At 37.2% G+C, this 17,405-nt stretch overlaps 1 protein-coding gene across 5 annotated transcripts in view; it reads left to right on the forward strand.

Annotated features, from left to right (window-relative positions):
- LOC113230409 (septin-7) overlaps positions 1 to 17,405 on the forward strand; it is a 56,306-nt gene that overhangs the window by 17,298 nt on the left and 21,603 nt on the right. For 2 of the 5 annotated variants that reach the window (XM_026464320.1, XM_026464321.1), the window contains exon 1: positions 6,644 to 7,200. The exons of the other annotated variants lie outside the window; for them this stretch is intronic. In XM_026464320.1, the coding sequence (XP_026320105.1) occupies positions 6,787 to 7,200 (414 nt within the window). In that variant the 5' untranslated portion in view covers positions 6,644 to 6,786. Of the gene's footprint in view, positions 1 to 6,643; positions 7,201 to 17,405 lie in introns of those variants that run through there. 5 annotated transcript variants of the gene reach the window in all.

The following is a 17,405-nucleotide window of genomic DNA, read 5'->3' on the forward strand; positions in this document are numbered from 1 at the left end:
AATATAAACTGGGATTAACTTCATAACTTGATATTTATTGTATTATTTCACATCTTTATTTCTTGAGGCTACAATTAGATCTATCAAGATGTTCTTCTTTTCCAACCTATTATTTTAAAACACATTCTAAATACAAAACTATATTTACTCAGCCAGTAGTTCTACTCATAGAGTAGAGCCTAGACTACAGTACCCACGTGATGGAATGTCAAATAAAGGTCAATACTATTTTTTGAAAAATTTAAAGAATCTCAACGTAATATTGACAAATACATAGAAAATATTAATCAGCAACCTTATTCCTCCAAATGAATTTTGAAATAGAGTTTGAAAAAAAAATTAACAATGCCTATTGAAGACTACGCGTTAGATAAAAATGTATGGCAAGACGTCATAAGTCTATTACCCCGATTCAGAACTCTTCGATATTTTAACCGAATCGTTCGATTGGATATCGTTCTCGAATCGAAGGGCGCTTTCCGAGCTATTCAAAACATTCCGAGTTAAACGTTCGATTCGGATTCGGATACGATGTCGTTTTTAACAGCGTTTACGGAGTTAGTTTGTGAAATAGATTATAAGATAATCTCAGTACAGAATACTAAAAAAACCGACCTCAAAAGTACGTGGAATTACGTCTATTTGCTAAGTTTCATTGAAATATCCCCTAGTTCGCCACTATACAGGACTTGATACTGGAGATAATAAAAATAGGTTCTCACTACGACACTACTCAAAGTATATCGAGAGAAAAACGCCTTGAATTGGAGAAATAGCAAAATCGACTAAATAATTGCTAAAAGTAATTGCTCCTAAATTAAAGCTAGGCGCTATTTATAAAAATGAATCTATATGCGTGAACCCTTTGAGGTGGATGATTTTCTTCAAAATGAAATGGGACCACTATGGAAACACCCCCTTTCTAACAAAAAAAGAATCATGAAAATCGGTTCACAAACACCGGAGTTATCGCGTAACATACATACAAAAAAAAGAACATACAGTCGAATTGAGAACCTCCTCCTTTTTTGAAGTCGGTTAAAAACTGAAAGTCCTTTATATAACTACATTTTTAAGACTTCAAAGGCCTAAAATATAGGAATTAGTCTTGCATTAAAATACATTAATAAAATTGAACAAAATCCTGGTTTTATTTAAAATAATAAGAGATTTCCATATTACATTCTTGCTTTGTAAACAATATGACGTTCGGAAACTTCATTCGATAACTGTCTTCTGAATAACGTTTGTAGCCCTTGCCGGTTGAGAACTTCGAGTAATCGGGTGTGTGACGTCATTTCGGTTCGGTTTCGAATACAACAGTTTGACGTTCGATTCGGGTGTTGTGAATAAAAATTAAAAGAAACCGTACGATGTCAAATCGAATCGGTGGACAACTGAGTTATCGTAAGGTTCTGAATCGACCTGTAGATTCCACAATAATTACAATTTCGTGATAGACTATCTATCTAACTTTTTATAAAATAAACTGCCCTCAAAAGTTCGTGGAATGACATCTAAATGACAAGTTTTATTGAAATCGGTTACCAGAAAGTGCGTGAAACCGTTTCATCCCCAATTTGACACCTTTAAACAGTGAGTTGCCCTTAAAGGTGAAATATTTTCTTCAAATTTAAATGGGACCAATATTGTGGTACCCTCTTTCCAACAAAAAAAGAATGATCAATAGCGGTTCACAAATGCCGGAGCAATCACGTATCATACATACAAAAAAAATGCAGTCGAATTCAGAACCTCCTTCTTTTTTGAAGTTGGTTAAAAATATGATTCAAAGTGTATGGAATACATTTCTAATGTATTTCATACACTTGTATGAGGAGTGGATTAGTATTTCTTAAATGAATAAATAAAAGTAAAAATCATGTATTTCGAATGTCTATGATCCATATTCTTAGATTATAAAATTAGATAATCATTTTATAGAATTCAAACTAAAATAAAATTAACATCAAAAATTTCAATTCAAATTAAAATCTAAATCAAAATTAAGCAAATAAAATCTAAATCACAAAATAAAAAGCGTAAAATTGAAAATAAAATCAATTAAAAATAAAATAAAATAAATGAGTCATCCTGCGCGAGCATATCCGCGCAGGGGCCATCTAAGTCGGGACCTAACCCCAGATCAGCCATACGTACAGCACCCTCCCTATTTTCCAGATAAGTACTGGAGCTATAGGCACGCTCACTTCCCGTTGCGTAACGGTTGCCACCGCTGAGCCGTCGACTCTAAGCCGACTACCAAATCTCTTTGGTAGCGGAGCTGAAAGGCACTCACTTCCGGACGCCGATAAACGGCGTCTCTCCAGTTCCCAAATTCCTACGCGACTGGAGGGACTGGAGGATGTCTAGCTCATCCTCTACTAGCTCTTAGGGCTAGTGCCGGAGATGGTGGTTGCAGTGTCCTGCGACAAAGTCCGGACATAGCTAACAACCTAAAGGGCAACTCACGTGCCCGGCGCGTCTCAGCGCCATTAGGTTCTCACCTAGACCGCTACTAAGACGCGCTAGCTGCGCGCGGGACAGCGCCCCGGCGACATGCTACCGGGGCAGACGAATGTGTTCATCCCTGTAGCTAACCCCACTAACCCCGGTGATTCCATAACCAACTCCGGGTTCGCCAGAAACGCCCGTGATGGCGTATCACTGGCGGAGGGCTCGGCCCGGACGCCCGCTGTACCCTGGCCTTACCGGGGAGCCCGTGGTCTCCTATACCTATAACTATAACAATACCTTCTTAATCGACATTATACCCAAATGTACTACAACCTTATAATAATGTTATTATTATTATACTTTCTTTAGTATAAGGACTAATGTTTGGAAATAAATAATCCTAATCCTAACTTTTTTATAATACCTTGTGACGGGACCAAGGGGACCAAGTCGTGGGCTTGGCGATAAGCGACACGTCTGTTCATAACTGTTGCAGTGCCACTCAGAACTTTAAATCGCAAATCTGAGGGGCATTGCCACTGCGCCCGCCGCTCTGAAACATAAGTTGACAAGTCCCATGTGCTTGGAATTTCACCAGCACCCTTAACCTTCAAAACCGCAACGCAGTATTGCTCACATTACTGCTTTAATATTCATATATATGTATTGGTTTTATTATTTATTATGTACATATGTATTTATTTACTGATTTTCTATCTATCGATTACTAAATCTTCATACACTTCCGACTTTTTCTGCGAGTCATATAATTACTTCTATTCGAAGTTTGTCTGGCAGAAATCGCTTAAAGCGATAAGACTGCCATTGTACCACCGTTTATTAATTTGTTTTATTGTATTTGTTTCCATTTTTAGTGTACAATAACGAATTTTTGTATTGTATTGTATAAATTTCAAACCCAATAGGACAAAAGTAGTCACATTATTGCTTAGCGGCAGAAATAGGCAAGGTGGCAGTACTTCCCTGGACGTACTCTTTCACAAGGAGCTCTACTGTTAGTAAACTTTACACTTTACAATTTATATTAAGTTACTCGAAAATATAACGAGACTAATCTACTATTAGAAAGTTAAACAAACCATAGAATATTTATCACGGAAATAATAGCTTCGTTTCATTACACTTCCACAAAGAATAAATCATGCAATTACCGAATCCGAGTCGACCCAGCTGGGTTCAGAGGGAGCAGAATATCTTCTTACCCTGAAATTTTTATTAATGAGAATATCATAAGCAGCGGTGTGCAGAAAAATCTATAATAGATTTATGCGATTCCGTTTTGTGTATGTTGACTTAATATAAGCGATGTAATATGCTATAAATAAATAATATAAATAAATTTCATGAAAGATTGATAAATATAATAAATGTTTTCATTTTGTGTTACATGGTTATGATATACGTGTTCTATCGATTTATAACTTCGTTTTAACGCTATGACGTCTTCTAACCACTAGTTTCTTCTATGTTGGGTACGGAATGAAAATTTAAAGTAACAATCGAGCCCAAACACGAGTATTACGTGTTTTTATATTATTTTTGAACATAACATTTCTATACGACCATAGACATTAAAATGTAGATATGTCTGTGCATATGCTGCTGTGAAATAAAATTTGATATTGCTTGGGGAATATTTATAAGATCATGACTCGGAAAAATTGACTGAATTGGACTTATTATATAGTTGGTATTAACTAATTTTATTAATATCTCTCATGAAAATTAACGCACGCGAGTGTATCTTCGCCTGCTTAGTTTGGCTTTTAGGCATGTGTAAATGCGTAACTACATCTTTATAATATCTTTCAACATGTTTACGGTTCAACAAACTTTCTCCGTACGGTCTCAATGAGTGCACCAGATTGCTCTTCCTGAAAACATTGTACTTTCTTAGAATTGCCTAATAACACTCGTTCAACTTAATTCTCTTTGTTATTAGTCTATTTATGGATTCTATTGCCTAGATAGTAATAGGAGCATAGCGCATCGCATCTAATTTTAAAATTAGCACACTTTTTGCACATATTTCGCTACCCGTTGTATCTCGAGAGCTGCATTGTTACCGACCGTGCGAAAAAGAAGTTTCTTTCGGTCTTATCTGTTTTGATTTTTTGTTTGAGATGAGAAAATTACAGATTGTCAAATCTTCAAAGACCATCTACAAGTTTTAATGACTTGAATAGGTAATATTTTTGTTTTATTCAACGTTGTCACTGTTTCAAAATGAAATATAATTTATAAAAGTATGTGAAAAAGACGTTAGTCCCAGCAATATTTTGGGTTCGTATAATTTTTTTGTTCATTTTAGATGTAATCTTGTGGATAAATTAGATTAATTTCCAATCTTCCCACGGGCGCCATCTGTAGGTGTAACGTTGTACTGCTTGATGTAGGTGTAACAACAATGTATGCAATTGACACAAGAACATACATACAACCAAAGCTAACTGTGTCCGGCCCTGACTCAATAACAATATGCATTGCATTTCATACTTCCACATTAGATGGCGCTGCAATACACTGAACTTATCGTAAAAAAAATAGGTACATTATTTATGTACAGTGTGTGCCATTACTTTCTCACCATCATCATTTATCTATACAACGTGTAATTCGATTCGCCTGATAAAAATAATGGGCATAGAAAGAAACATCTATATGAAAATCGCGGACAAGGCTTCGGTTGATATGCAATAACGTATCAACCAACATGATCATCGTTTTGCGAAAGTGGCACCTAAAAATGATTTCGTTATTTTTGATACTTAGTTCTAAAATTTTCTTGTAAAATGAAAACTTTTGCTGTTGTCGCCTCAGGAATGACGAATTGTTGTGATTTATTATTATAATACCCTGATAATAACAAGAACAATTTACGTATACATTCAATACCTATACGCGGAAATTTAACTCAATTAAAGTTACTAAACTCTAAGCCCCATTGAAGTTATAGACTTTGAATCTTGTGTTCCTTTAAGGTATGACGTTCCGTGTCTACACAGGATACCGGTGCCGGCTTGAGCCGGTCTAACTCAAATATCATTCAGATGATCGAGAATTCGATGTAACTCTGTTAGCTAATTTCGAAAAGAAATTCAACTGAAATTGTAATATTTATGCATTTACGATAAGTATTGGCATTTAGGTACCTCATAAAATGTTTTGTGTGTGTGTTATTTGATGTGCCATATATATGTTTCCTTTATTTAACTATTGAAAGTTGAAAACTTTTTGGCATAATTGTCTATAAAGGAATGTCACGTGTTGAGGTGTCTTATGTTTTCTTAAACAACATCAGTAGCGTAACATCTTGTATTGAAACAAAACGTGGGAAAGTTCGATTGGCATTTGTTATTTAGTGCAGCCAGTAGCGCACGATGCATCAGAGGGTCGCGGACGACACACAGTGGCAGGATCGAGGGTGGCATCGCGCCTGCGCTTTGCTGCGGCCACGGTCGATCGTCACCAGCATATGCGACTAACACGTGGTTTGAGTGCATTCTATCGCTAAAGTCATGACAACAAAAGGTATCTTGGATACCACACGTTCTCATGTAAAACTTTCGTATCGATTTTTCAGTTCATTGGTTAAAGCACAGAATATTTCCTTGCACTTAAACGTACCGGGAATGTCCGTCCACGGTCCTGACTAACCATCCGCGCGTGTCTGTGAAGCAAAGCGGACAACTTTGGCCTTAAAAGTACTTCCGCCTGTTCCCTAGTTGTCTTGACTCGTGTCTTCGGGTCGGGCCGATGAACAGTCATGAAGCGTACTTCCTTCTATGTACTTAGACTATAGAGAAGGTATTGAGTAACACGCTCTTCGTTACGGTGCTCTCTACATCATTGATTTCCATGATAATTTACTATGATAAAACAAAATACCTGATTTTCACGTTATTTCGTCACTTTGTACAAGATTGAGTGTGCAATATAAAACAGTCCGTGTAAATTTAGGAAAAGTCTGAATTTATTTGTGAAAATAAGAGGCTTCGGATTTTAGGCTTGATCTTGACAGAGAATTTGCTTCAATGAAATTTCAACCCTCTAATATGGTGGTGTTGTGGTACTAATCCCAAGCACAGCCGGGCGAGTGGCGACGACGGTGGCGGTGGCGGCGTCACGTGCGGGGCGCCGTATGACTCCGCCCGCGCGTCTCGTCTGCACCGCAGAACTGTCAAACCGCCTCCGACGGGCACCCGGCTCGAACGCCTACCTCAATCGCTACAATTCATTATTGTATCGCAGTGCAGTGACTCAGTGTGTAATTCGTAAAACTCGCATGACGGAAAATAGATTAAGGAGATGAACGGCAGTACGACGACGGTGAATGGAGGCGCCGTCAATGGAACCAGTGGAACTCTCAACGGAATTGGTGCAGCTCCACGTACCGCCACTCTAGGAACTCCTAGTAGTTATGCGTACACTTCTACTGGGTCTTTGCTAGGTCGTGGCGGAGCTGCAAGGCCGGTGCCCCCGCCAACATTGCCAAAGTATAGCGGGTCATTCAGCGCTGGAAGCTCAACAGGTCTCAGAGAGCGCGACAGAGAGGGAACTGGCGGATCGCACCGCTTGGCTAGCCTAGAAAGATTGGCCCTCCGTCAGCGCATCATCGAACACAATGCTAACAATCAGGTGTCGAGCTTGTCGTCATTCTCCAGTATCACTTCAAACGGCGGAATCACCTCCGCGACCGTCACCCTTACCGATACGGCAACGGTGAGTCCCCCAATCGTAGATCTTGCACCCTCAAAAATTTCCCCTATACGTAGTTAGCGCACCCCGAAAAAGGGATTCCTATCGTTATTTTAGCGCAACAAACCCTCTTGTTACTCACGGGTAGTATGTTATGCCTCTGGCAGACTATTGAGTTAGTCATGTTTTATACACCAACTGAAACAATACAAGTGCTCTTGAAGATATTTTTTAAATCCTACTCAAGACTGGTGCAGTAGTAGAAGCCATTGGGTTGTTCGACGCAATATAATGCCTCATTGTTGTTGTTTATCTATAGGTTTATAAACAAATTTTGAATATCTGTTGTGTAATTTAAAATTGCTGTTATCATTACTATTTATTTTGAAACAGTTTGATACGGGTAAATATTTTAATATCGTCCAATGACATGGTTTGAACACGCGTAATGGTTGTCGACGACTTTGTTTACATTCAGTTCCGTCGATAGGTAACATAACTCGCGACAGGTGTTGTATTGCAGTCTTGGTATATCCTACGCTATCCAGTACCCACCGTATATAAGTAGAATTTCTCGCCAGTTTATTATGTTACTGGTTGGTTGAATGCATTGACTGCTTGTAAAATTTTATTATAAGCAGACTGGCGTCGCTTGCGTTTAAACCATCGTTACACATACAAATATACTAATTCAATCAAGTAATTCGCAGTCGTAAGCAAAATCTTTTCATAAAACACCGTACAGATAAGTTGTCGTTGTTCTTATTTTGCAGCCTTTCAAGGATGAGAGTCCTGCATCCCACCGTATTCCCACGCAGCTCCTCATATTATGATAGTACCTACTGGTTCGGGGAGTTGAAGGGTGCGCGGGTGACTGACCCCATGGCTTTACGGTTAAAAATAACTTCATGCAATGCTGGCCATTCTGCTCACATGTGTCGAATTTACTAAACAGACATTAACTGTTTCACGGACGCACTCTGACCTGGTAATTTTATTTGAATACTTCAATCTTAAGTCCCAACAATGACTCAGATCTCAAGAAGCAAAAATATTTTTATCACAAGAACTCTTATTTCAAGGTTAACCAGACCGATTACAATCTCATCTTCCTGATTCATAATTCAGCGTCACTCCAAGATTCCACAAGTTTGTGGATTTCGTTCATTAGTCATTTCCTTCTATTCTTCGGCAGTGGTCCATTTGTTCATGTACAATGTCAATTCCATGTTAATCTAAAAAGAGTCTTTGTAAAATGTAATTATGTATACGAACAACGTTACATTATTCATTAAAGATGTGGTCTTATTTGCACTTGTTACATTAAACAGGATATTAAGAGATGGAATGAACGAATCATTCAATCATCCGTCAGTGTCCGATTGTCCTCTTCAATATTTTCTTATCACTTTTGACAAAGGGGCATTTTCTTGGAATTCTTGTTATCTATTTGTGTTATCATCGAGAAAGCTGTTGGTTAACTCAGAATTGTCAGTCAATAAATTAAGTCACTAGATGTATCACATCGTACAATGGAAATGCATTGTGGTGTTATTAAATTATTCCAATACTAACAAAGGTTACAGTTCCAGCCACAAGTTTTTCACTAAACGGCAAAAGTGGTCGGGACACGTTCTCCTCTTGCATTGTTTCGCTCGTTTCACAAAAAACCAAACTGCCCTAAAGTGGCGGTGCGTTTTCAACCTTCATTCAATCGTTTTAAGTTTGAATTCGAAGGGATGTTATCGTTTAGTTTGTTTTCTTTAAAGCGATTGGTCCTTGCTTTGTGTGTCTGGTGGGCATAAGTGTGACGGGCTGGCTCGAAGCAAGGGATCCATTTGACTGTATACGTAGATATAGCCATAATTAACTCGTACCTGGGGCGACGCGCCTTAACGCACGGATTGAAATTTTGACAATCTTATTTCTTCTTCTTCTTGTATTAATATTTAGTATTAATTATTAACTTAGGATGGAAGGAGGACCTTAAATACGAATTTGTAAATATTGTATTGCGTATTTACATTAATTTTCATGAAGTTAATTACTTCAAGTAAAATTAAGTGTGATCTTAATTACCTATTATGAACCTACAAAGGTGTGCTAGTTGTTCATGTATTATTGAAATACGTACCTACTTCTAGAAATATAATTTACATGTTTTCTTTTTAATTTTGAATTGGTATTTCCAAAATTTTGGTTTTTCTGTTTCACATCTGGATTATGCCAATGGTCTTGCCAAAAGAAGTGATTTAAAAGCAAATGATATTGTAATTGCAAAAAAACATTGATATTGTAATGTCATGTTGAAATGTCGACACTCAAACTGTCTCAATTAAAAAATGGAAATCATTCGCCCCGTGTGTAGCGCGGCTATGCGCCCCGCCACAGGCCGCCAGCCGGCACCGGCAGCCGGTATCGCCAGTAACTTAACCTCAAACTGACACGGCTGCCAATGTGTTCTAACTCACTTCTTCACCGTTACTCAGAAGATATTCTCCCGTGCCTTAATTTGCAACTTGCGTGACTCCGATGACACATTAAACTTATCGTTACCTAACTCCTGTCTGATACCGATAAATCGATCTTTGAAAGTATAGAGTTACGTTTAATCCTTCACGCGGTGAAACTCGCAGGGTTAAACAAAAGTTAAAGACAGTTACAAAGGAACAGGGTTTATACGTGAACGGTAGTTTTATTAAGTGAATGTTATTAATTTAAAATGCTCAACAAGTAGTTTTTGTTATGTGTGCAAGGAACGCGATGTTAGGATTGTGAAGTGGTAACGCGTTTTTAACCGTACATCAGTGCATGTGTACAGAATGGCAAATCGTGCGTTGTCCAATTGTGTTGCACAGACCAAATTAACTAGATGTGTTAGTAATGTGGGTGATAATGCAGATGACAAAGGAAAAGTTGGATGGACAAGTCCTCGAGATATTTGGAGGAACTTATCTTTACGAAGGAAAGCCGAGGTGATTTATATTATGAACCAAATGTTAACATATAATATTTATAAACGTGACAGTTGCTGTGAAAGCAGCAAACAATTATTGATTTATACTTGCCGCTATAATGCATCAATTGAAGAATCGACTGGAATGTAATGTAATGTTTATGTAACAGAATTTACGCATACGTATAAAATTACGTTTTCTTACTCATAATATATAATCTTGTGCTTATTAAACATCGCGAGGATCTAAGTGTCTAGAGAGCGTCCCGTTACTCCGTGCAGAACAAATCGAAAGTGTCCATTTCCTAATCCTCTGTGGCCGGGTCGTTGACTCGCTCTATATTATGAAGTCACATACTCTGCACTCTGTGCCTTCGTCTCGCCTGTTGCATTATCTATGTCTCACGCGCCATTGCTCTATCGGCCCTATCGTATGACAATTATTGCATTAGATGGACCTCGCATGCGACGGTAGATCTTGCATAACAACAATTCACGACCATAATTATTCTATGTATTATTCCTCAACCGCTCTTTGTTCGACTCTAGCATAAAGGTCATTATCATTAATTTCACTATTTGTAAGACTTACTAATTAATGGTAACAGTTACACTTAGACGTTTAATTACTCACAAATATCATTTACATCCTAACAACAATAACAACTCTCGTGTTGGACGTTTCAACATTTGGCTATTTACAGCAACAAAAATTCGGGTGCATGTGTGAAACTTTATTAAGTCATGAAAGGTTTTAAATAGCTTCCGAACAGAAATACCGGGGCATCGACTTGTGAACGCCTTATTTAACTCTAATGTATCCAGATATTGGTATCTTGTCTGTTTATTACTATTTGTCGGAACATTTGGGGTAATGGAGGTGCCCTTGTAAGTTTACAAGTCAGAAACCTTGTTTTGAATGACAAGACTTAAGTCAGACGTAACGTAGAGTGTAATAGATACGTACGTTAGTCCTTACGAGAGCAATTGAGTACATTAGTCGTGATCTTATTTGCTCATTTACGCCGTAGATGCATGTCGTTAGTGTTAATTTGAGTGACAATTGATTTAACCCCAATTAAAAATTTTCATGACCGGTACACACACACAATTAATGACACCCAAATTGCTCTTCATATTTGCAATAACAATGAGTACATCTGCTTAAGTTTGAGTTATATTTTCGAGTTCCAATTTTCGTTCTCAGAATTTGTATTACTAATCTCATGATGAGCTTGGCGCTCGCATTCTTTAACCTACCCGGCCTGTCGCCGCATCACGCAGCTATATGAATAATGCAGCATTAGACCGTGAACACTGCACCCAACGTCATTAACACGACACCCGGTTTAGTTACTAAGCTACTAAATAGCATAATCTCATATAATTAACTATATTTTAAAATTAAAATGACTTGAAATACGCATATATATCGACATTTATGCGTTCATAAAGGCGGTGCATTCTTATTATGTCGATTTCTATCTTCGTGTTACTTCGCATACAAGTGGAGTGCTATGGATATAAAAAGCCGTATTTGTTTCTTGCGAAGTGTGTAATTTTGCTTCTGGGAGCGAGGCAACAGTCACGGATGTTCTACTTACTAGCATTATCAGCGTAGGTATTCATTCAGCTATTCAGCCAATAAACTTTATTGGAACTCCATGACTTTGCCCACGATGTCTCTATATTTATAATATTGGGAATAAGATTGATATTCTCATAAAAATCTATAATCTATACTTTATTCAGCCAAAAATCTGCTCACTAAGAGATAATCTAGATTTTATTGTAAGTGCTACTTACATAAAATCGACATGACATGTTTATCGAACGATTCATAGTGGCCTTCAGATAACTGTTCCCCTTAAGTATTATCCTATTTGGGTTATTTGTTCCCCATAATTCATGTTTATGTGTTTGTTTCCACATACGAACGCGAAAATACTCGCTTATCTCTAGGACTCGTTGTTTTGTCTGTACGTTTAGAGGATTACTTTATTGTGTGTGTATCTTAGTGTCTTCCTGTGACTTGTTGTTCAACTCGCTCTGTATGCCGCAGCTCCGGTTTTGCCCACGCTTCAAGATCCATACGCCTACGTTGGTAATAAGTACTATAATAGGATAGGAGTTCTAAAGTTCGGCGGTTTTCGTATCTCAACTGCTCTACTTATTCTCAATGTAGAACAAAGTCTTATTGAAGCGTGACAGTACTCTACTAATGTATTCATATAAATTTCTAAAATGGGTATTATGAGGATAGTTTAGCAAGCGCCATGTAAAAGAATTTTTGATGATATTTAAATGTAGTAAAACGTATCCGAAGCAATTAAAAATTGTGTCTTATTCATGACGATAATTTCACATGCGCACTTCATACAAATAATCAAATATTAACACAAATAATCCAAAGAAATGCCAAAATTGTGTCTTATTTATGAGGACAATTTAATTAATTTAAAGCGTATATTCTTCATATTTTGGTGGTATTTGAATGTAATGTTAAATTGTAAAGTGTCACAATAACTTTGTGGCAAAATTTTTAACTTTCGACCAAAAAGAGTCGAAGTTCATGTGTCATAAAACATCTTTATTGATTTTGAATCACCATGGCCTTAGTAAAACTAATAAATTTCTTGTATTAAATAGTTTAATAATCTAAAATTTTGCCATATTTTTGGAATGAGTATCACATTAATTAATAGTTTGTGTAAAAAATACAAATCGTGATGACACAAAAATACGTGAGAAAATGTTTCCAAATTGATCTGGTTCATCCCTAATTAGGCTGCTACGTTTGATTTTGGCCATACATTAAAATATTTTTAAAATTTTATTATGCACTCTGTTGCAATACCTTTTCATTATTTCTTTATTATTACTTATCTCCGTAACGGTAGTCTACAATTACTTCGTTAACGAAGTAAATACGTAGCAACAGTTTACTTGCTCCTCTTTGTTGCTTTTTAATGTAGGTGGTGTTTGTGTTAATGATGAATCCGGGGATCATTTTATATCGGAATAGACAATTATATAGATAACAGAAAAAAAAACAAGTTATCCTGGGTCAATAATTTGAAATCTTTTTTAATATTACCACTACAGTTGAAGAATTATTTAATGGTATACGAGTATACGTTAAAAAATGTTTTTTTATGTAATGTCGAGCTTTCATATGTAGAATGTACAATGTTCGGAAATTTGTACATTTTTAATATTGATAAATTTATACTAATGCGGGAAAGTAATTTTTAACCGACTTGACAAAAAGTTGGAGGTTCTCAACTTGACTGTTTTGTTTTTGTATTTTATTTTGTATGTATGTTACGCGATAACTTTGTGAACCGATTTTGATGATTCTTTTTTGTTGGAAAGAATGTACCAATACTGAATTGGTCCCATTTAAATTTGGAGAAAATATTCCACCTATTAGGGTGGCAAACTAGGGGATGATTCCGGATTCATTAAATATACGTGGGGCGCAATATAAGTTTCCGGAATGAATAAGAAAAAAAAACTGTAAATAGTCAGAAATTAATTTATTGTTTCTCAAAATATTCTCCGTTAGCGTTAATGCACTTTTTTCATACGAATGAACCAATTTTGAAAACATTTATGCCACTCCTCCGTGACAATCTCTGAATCATATTTGTCATACTCTTCGACAGCTTCTTCAGGTGATGAAAATCGTTGACCGCGTAACTGGTTCTTAATTTTTGGAAATAAATAAAAGCACAAGGTGCCAGGTCGGGACTGTACGCGTGATGGCTCATAAGGTCAACGTTGTTCACCTTAAAAAATTCATTTGTCTGTCTGGCCGTGTGAGAACTGGCATTATCGTGGTGCAAGATGATACGGCGTTTACGGTTATTTTTATGGAGTTTGTCAATAACTTCCGGCAAACATATGGTCGTGTACCAATCACTATTCACGGTACATCGATTCTTCAAAGCAACAGTAGCCACGTGTCCAGTTTTATTTAAAAAAAAGAAGCAATCATCCGCTAAGAGGCATTTTGCACGCGCGCCACTTTGCTTGGTTTCGGCTCATCTCTAGAGACCCATACGCTCGATTTCTACTTTGTTTTGGGATCGTAACTATAAATCCATGTTTCGTCACCTGTTACTATGTCCCACACCAAATTCGACGCCCCTTCGTTGAATCTGGTAAGCATGGCATTGCACCATGTGACGCGATCCGTTTTTTGAGCCTCAGTGAAATTGTGTGGGATCCACCGAGAATACAGCTTTTTCACACCCAAATGTTTGTGTAGTATTGATTGTATTTGACTCATGCCTATGCCTAAAGATGCCCGAATCTCATTATATGTCACATGCCTATCTGTTTTGATCATACGGCGCACAACATCGATGTTTTTGTTGTTCACGGCAGTGGACGGGCGACCATTACGAAATTCGTCACTGAGATTCACACGACCGCGTTTGAATTCTGCAAACCAGCTATAAATAGTCGTCTTGCATGGTGCTTCATCGCCAAAAGCAGTTTGAAGCCGAGTGAAGCTCCACTGAGCTGTTAAATTACACTTAAAGTCTTAGAAAATCATACTTCGATAATTTTCACGAGTTAAATCCATGGTGGTGTAGACAACCAATTTCTAAAATGACGCCACAATGTAAAAACAAGTGACAGTCAGATGAAACAAACTGTATTCTACAGCCAAAGAGTTCCATTTTCAAATGTTGTAATTACTTTTTAAATATTGTTTATGTAAGTGGCCAGTTACGGAAACTTATAGTGCGCCCTATGTATTTGGTTGTATGTTGTTTAGTAGTAGTGTACAACTATATTAGGAATCAAACAGAGTTTTTCGAAAATGAACAAAATAAAAATACTACTTATTTGTGTATTACAAAGAGGAGCCATCGTTTTTTTATATACTATTAAGTGATGGCACGAACAAGTCGTGCACCTGGTGGTAAGCGACACGCCTGTGCCTAACAGTTGCAGTGCCCCTCGGAGCTTTAAATCACAGAGGTCTGAGGGACACTGCCACTGTGCTCAAAACCCTGAGACATAAGTTAACAAGTCCCATGTGCCTGTAATTTCACCAGCACCTTTACCCTTCGAAACCGGAACGCAGTAATGTTCACATTATTGCTTGGCGGCAGAAATAGGTAAGGTGGCAGTATTTCCCTGGACGAACTCTTTCACAAGGAGCTCTACTATAAGATAAGACTATAAGATCTCCTCTCAACAAGATACCATACTGAAAGTAGTCCCTAGTAATGAGGGAAGCTGATTTTTATCCTTCAGTGGTTTTAAATAAGTTCGGATCCGGTCCTTACGTTTCGTTCTTAATGCAAATCAGCTATAAATAGTCGTCTTGCATGGTGCTTCATCGCCAAAAGCGAGCGACTTCAGTTTGAAGCCGAGCTAAGCTTCGCTGAGTTGTTAAATTACACTTGAAGTCATAGAAAATCATACTACGAAAATTTTCACGAGTTAAACCCATGTTAATGTAGACAACCAATTTCTAAAATGACGCCACAATGTAAAAACTAGTGACAGCCAGATTAAACAAACTGTATTGTACAGCCAAAGAGTTCCATTTTCAAATGTTGTAATTACTTTTTAAATATTGTTTATGTAAGTCACCAGTTCCGGAAACTTTATAGTGTGTCCTATGTATATGAACCTGTATTTATATTAGTTATACTTTATGTATATAAGGTTAACGATTTCAATAAAACTGATGATGAACAAATAGATATAATTCCACGAACTTTAGAGGTCAGTTTTTTTAGTACTCTGTACTGAGATTTTGTAAACGAAACTTAATAGTCGAAAACCATGATATTGAGCTCAAATAGAACCTCACCGTTTAGAGGATATAATTTATTTTTTTCTATGGGTTTTACTGGTGCCATCTCTTTTTATGTACACTATTTTGTTATTTTGTTTCGTACACAGGTGTCCTGAAATCGTCTAATTGAAAGACTAGTATTATTATATTGACTACGATTATTAAGACAAAACAAAATAGTACGTCGACATGGGTTAGTACGTGATTTTATATTTAAACATTTGTGTTTCAAAACGTATCGTCGGTAATATGCACGTGATGTATAGGCAGGTAACTAATACATGAAATTGGTTAACCTTTAGTGAAACTTTACTATGTACCAAATATACTCTTGCTTAATTAATTGATTTACGTAGTACTATGCCAACAGATGACACACATTTTAGTAGTAGAGCTCCTTGTGAAAGAGTTGGTCCAGGGAAGTACTGCAACATTACCTATTTCTGCCGACGTTTTGAAGGTTAAGGATGCTGGTGAAATTACGGGCACATGGTACTTGCCAACTTATTTCTCAGGGTGATTGGTGCAATGGGAGTGCTCCTCAGATCTTTGGGATTTAAAGCTCTGAGTGGCACTGCAACTGTTATGCGCAGGCGTGTCGCTTTCCGCCAGGCGCACGATTTGTTCGTCCTGTCACTTGGTACAATAAAAAAATGCTATGTTCTTATTAAAAGTTGTATGTGACTCGTAAGGTGACAGTTGCACTCAATCTTGGGAATTGTGATAAAGTTAGCGAATCGTACAGAGAAAGTCAGGTAAATGAACGTCGTCGCCCCAAATTACGTACCTTAAAATTGTTTTAAAAGGAACATTGCTGCATTTCATACTTAATAAATACAAATGAAGTTAACTTCTTTAATAAAATTGTGTTTTCCTGTGATTAGATAACTGTTATTCACTTGAGTTACCAGCTTTTTCTGCTAACATAACTTACCCATTGTACTGTAATTGTGATTAACTGTTTGCGTATAGATATGTATTAATAAATCACCGGATTGACCACAAGTACGTAAGTCAAAACACGGGTTCATTGCAGCTCCATACAAAGACTTGCGCACGTGCATTCGTTTAATGTTCACTTCCCGTACATAAAGCGACGGTTTTGTTTGGAAACAAATTTAGCTCATAACAACTACCCCATTTGGATATCAAATGAATTAGAAGATTCTGTTATATATCACGATGTAGTTTTACGCTGTGATTGATTTATATAGTTATTGACGCTATTTCCGTTCATTTCTCTCTCTTAGCTAGGGAGATGGCGACAATGACTCAGAGCCGGGAGTCATCGCAGAATCTCGTCGCGTCTCGCGTCGCCGTCTGCAAGGGATTGCAATTATACTGAGAGCAGTATTTTTTCAGACTTTATAACACAGCGATGAACTGCCGCGGTGCCGTCTAGAGTTTTTTTTGTCCTACTCTACATCGTGGATTACTCTATTGTCGTGT

The sequence above is a fragment of the Hyposmocoma kahamanoa genome, unplaced genomic scaffold (genome assembly GCF_003589595.1).
Source record: "Hyposmocoma kahamanoa isolate Upper Pololo Valley unplaced genomic scaffold, ASM358959v1 63, whole genome shotgun sequence".
NCBI classification, from domain to species: domain Eukaryota; kingdom Metazoa; phylum Arthropoda; class Insecta; order Lepidoptera; family Cosmopterigidae; genus Hyposmocoma; species Hyposmocoma kahamanoa.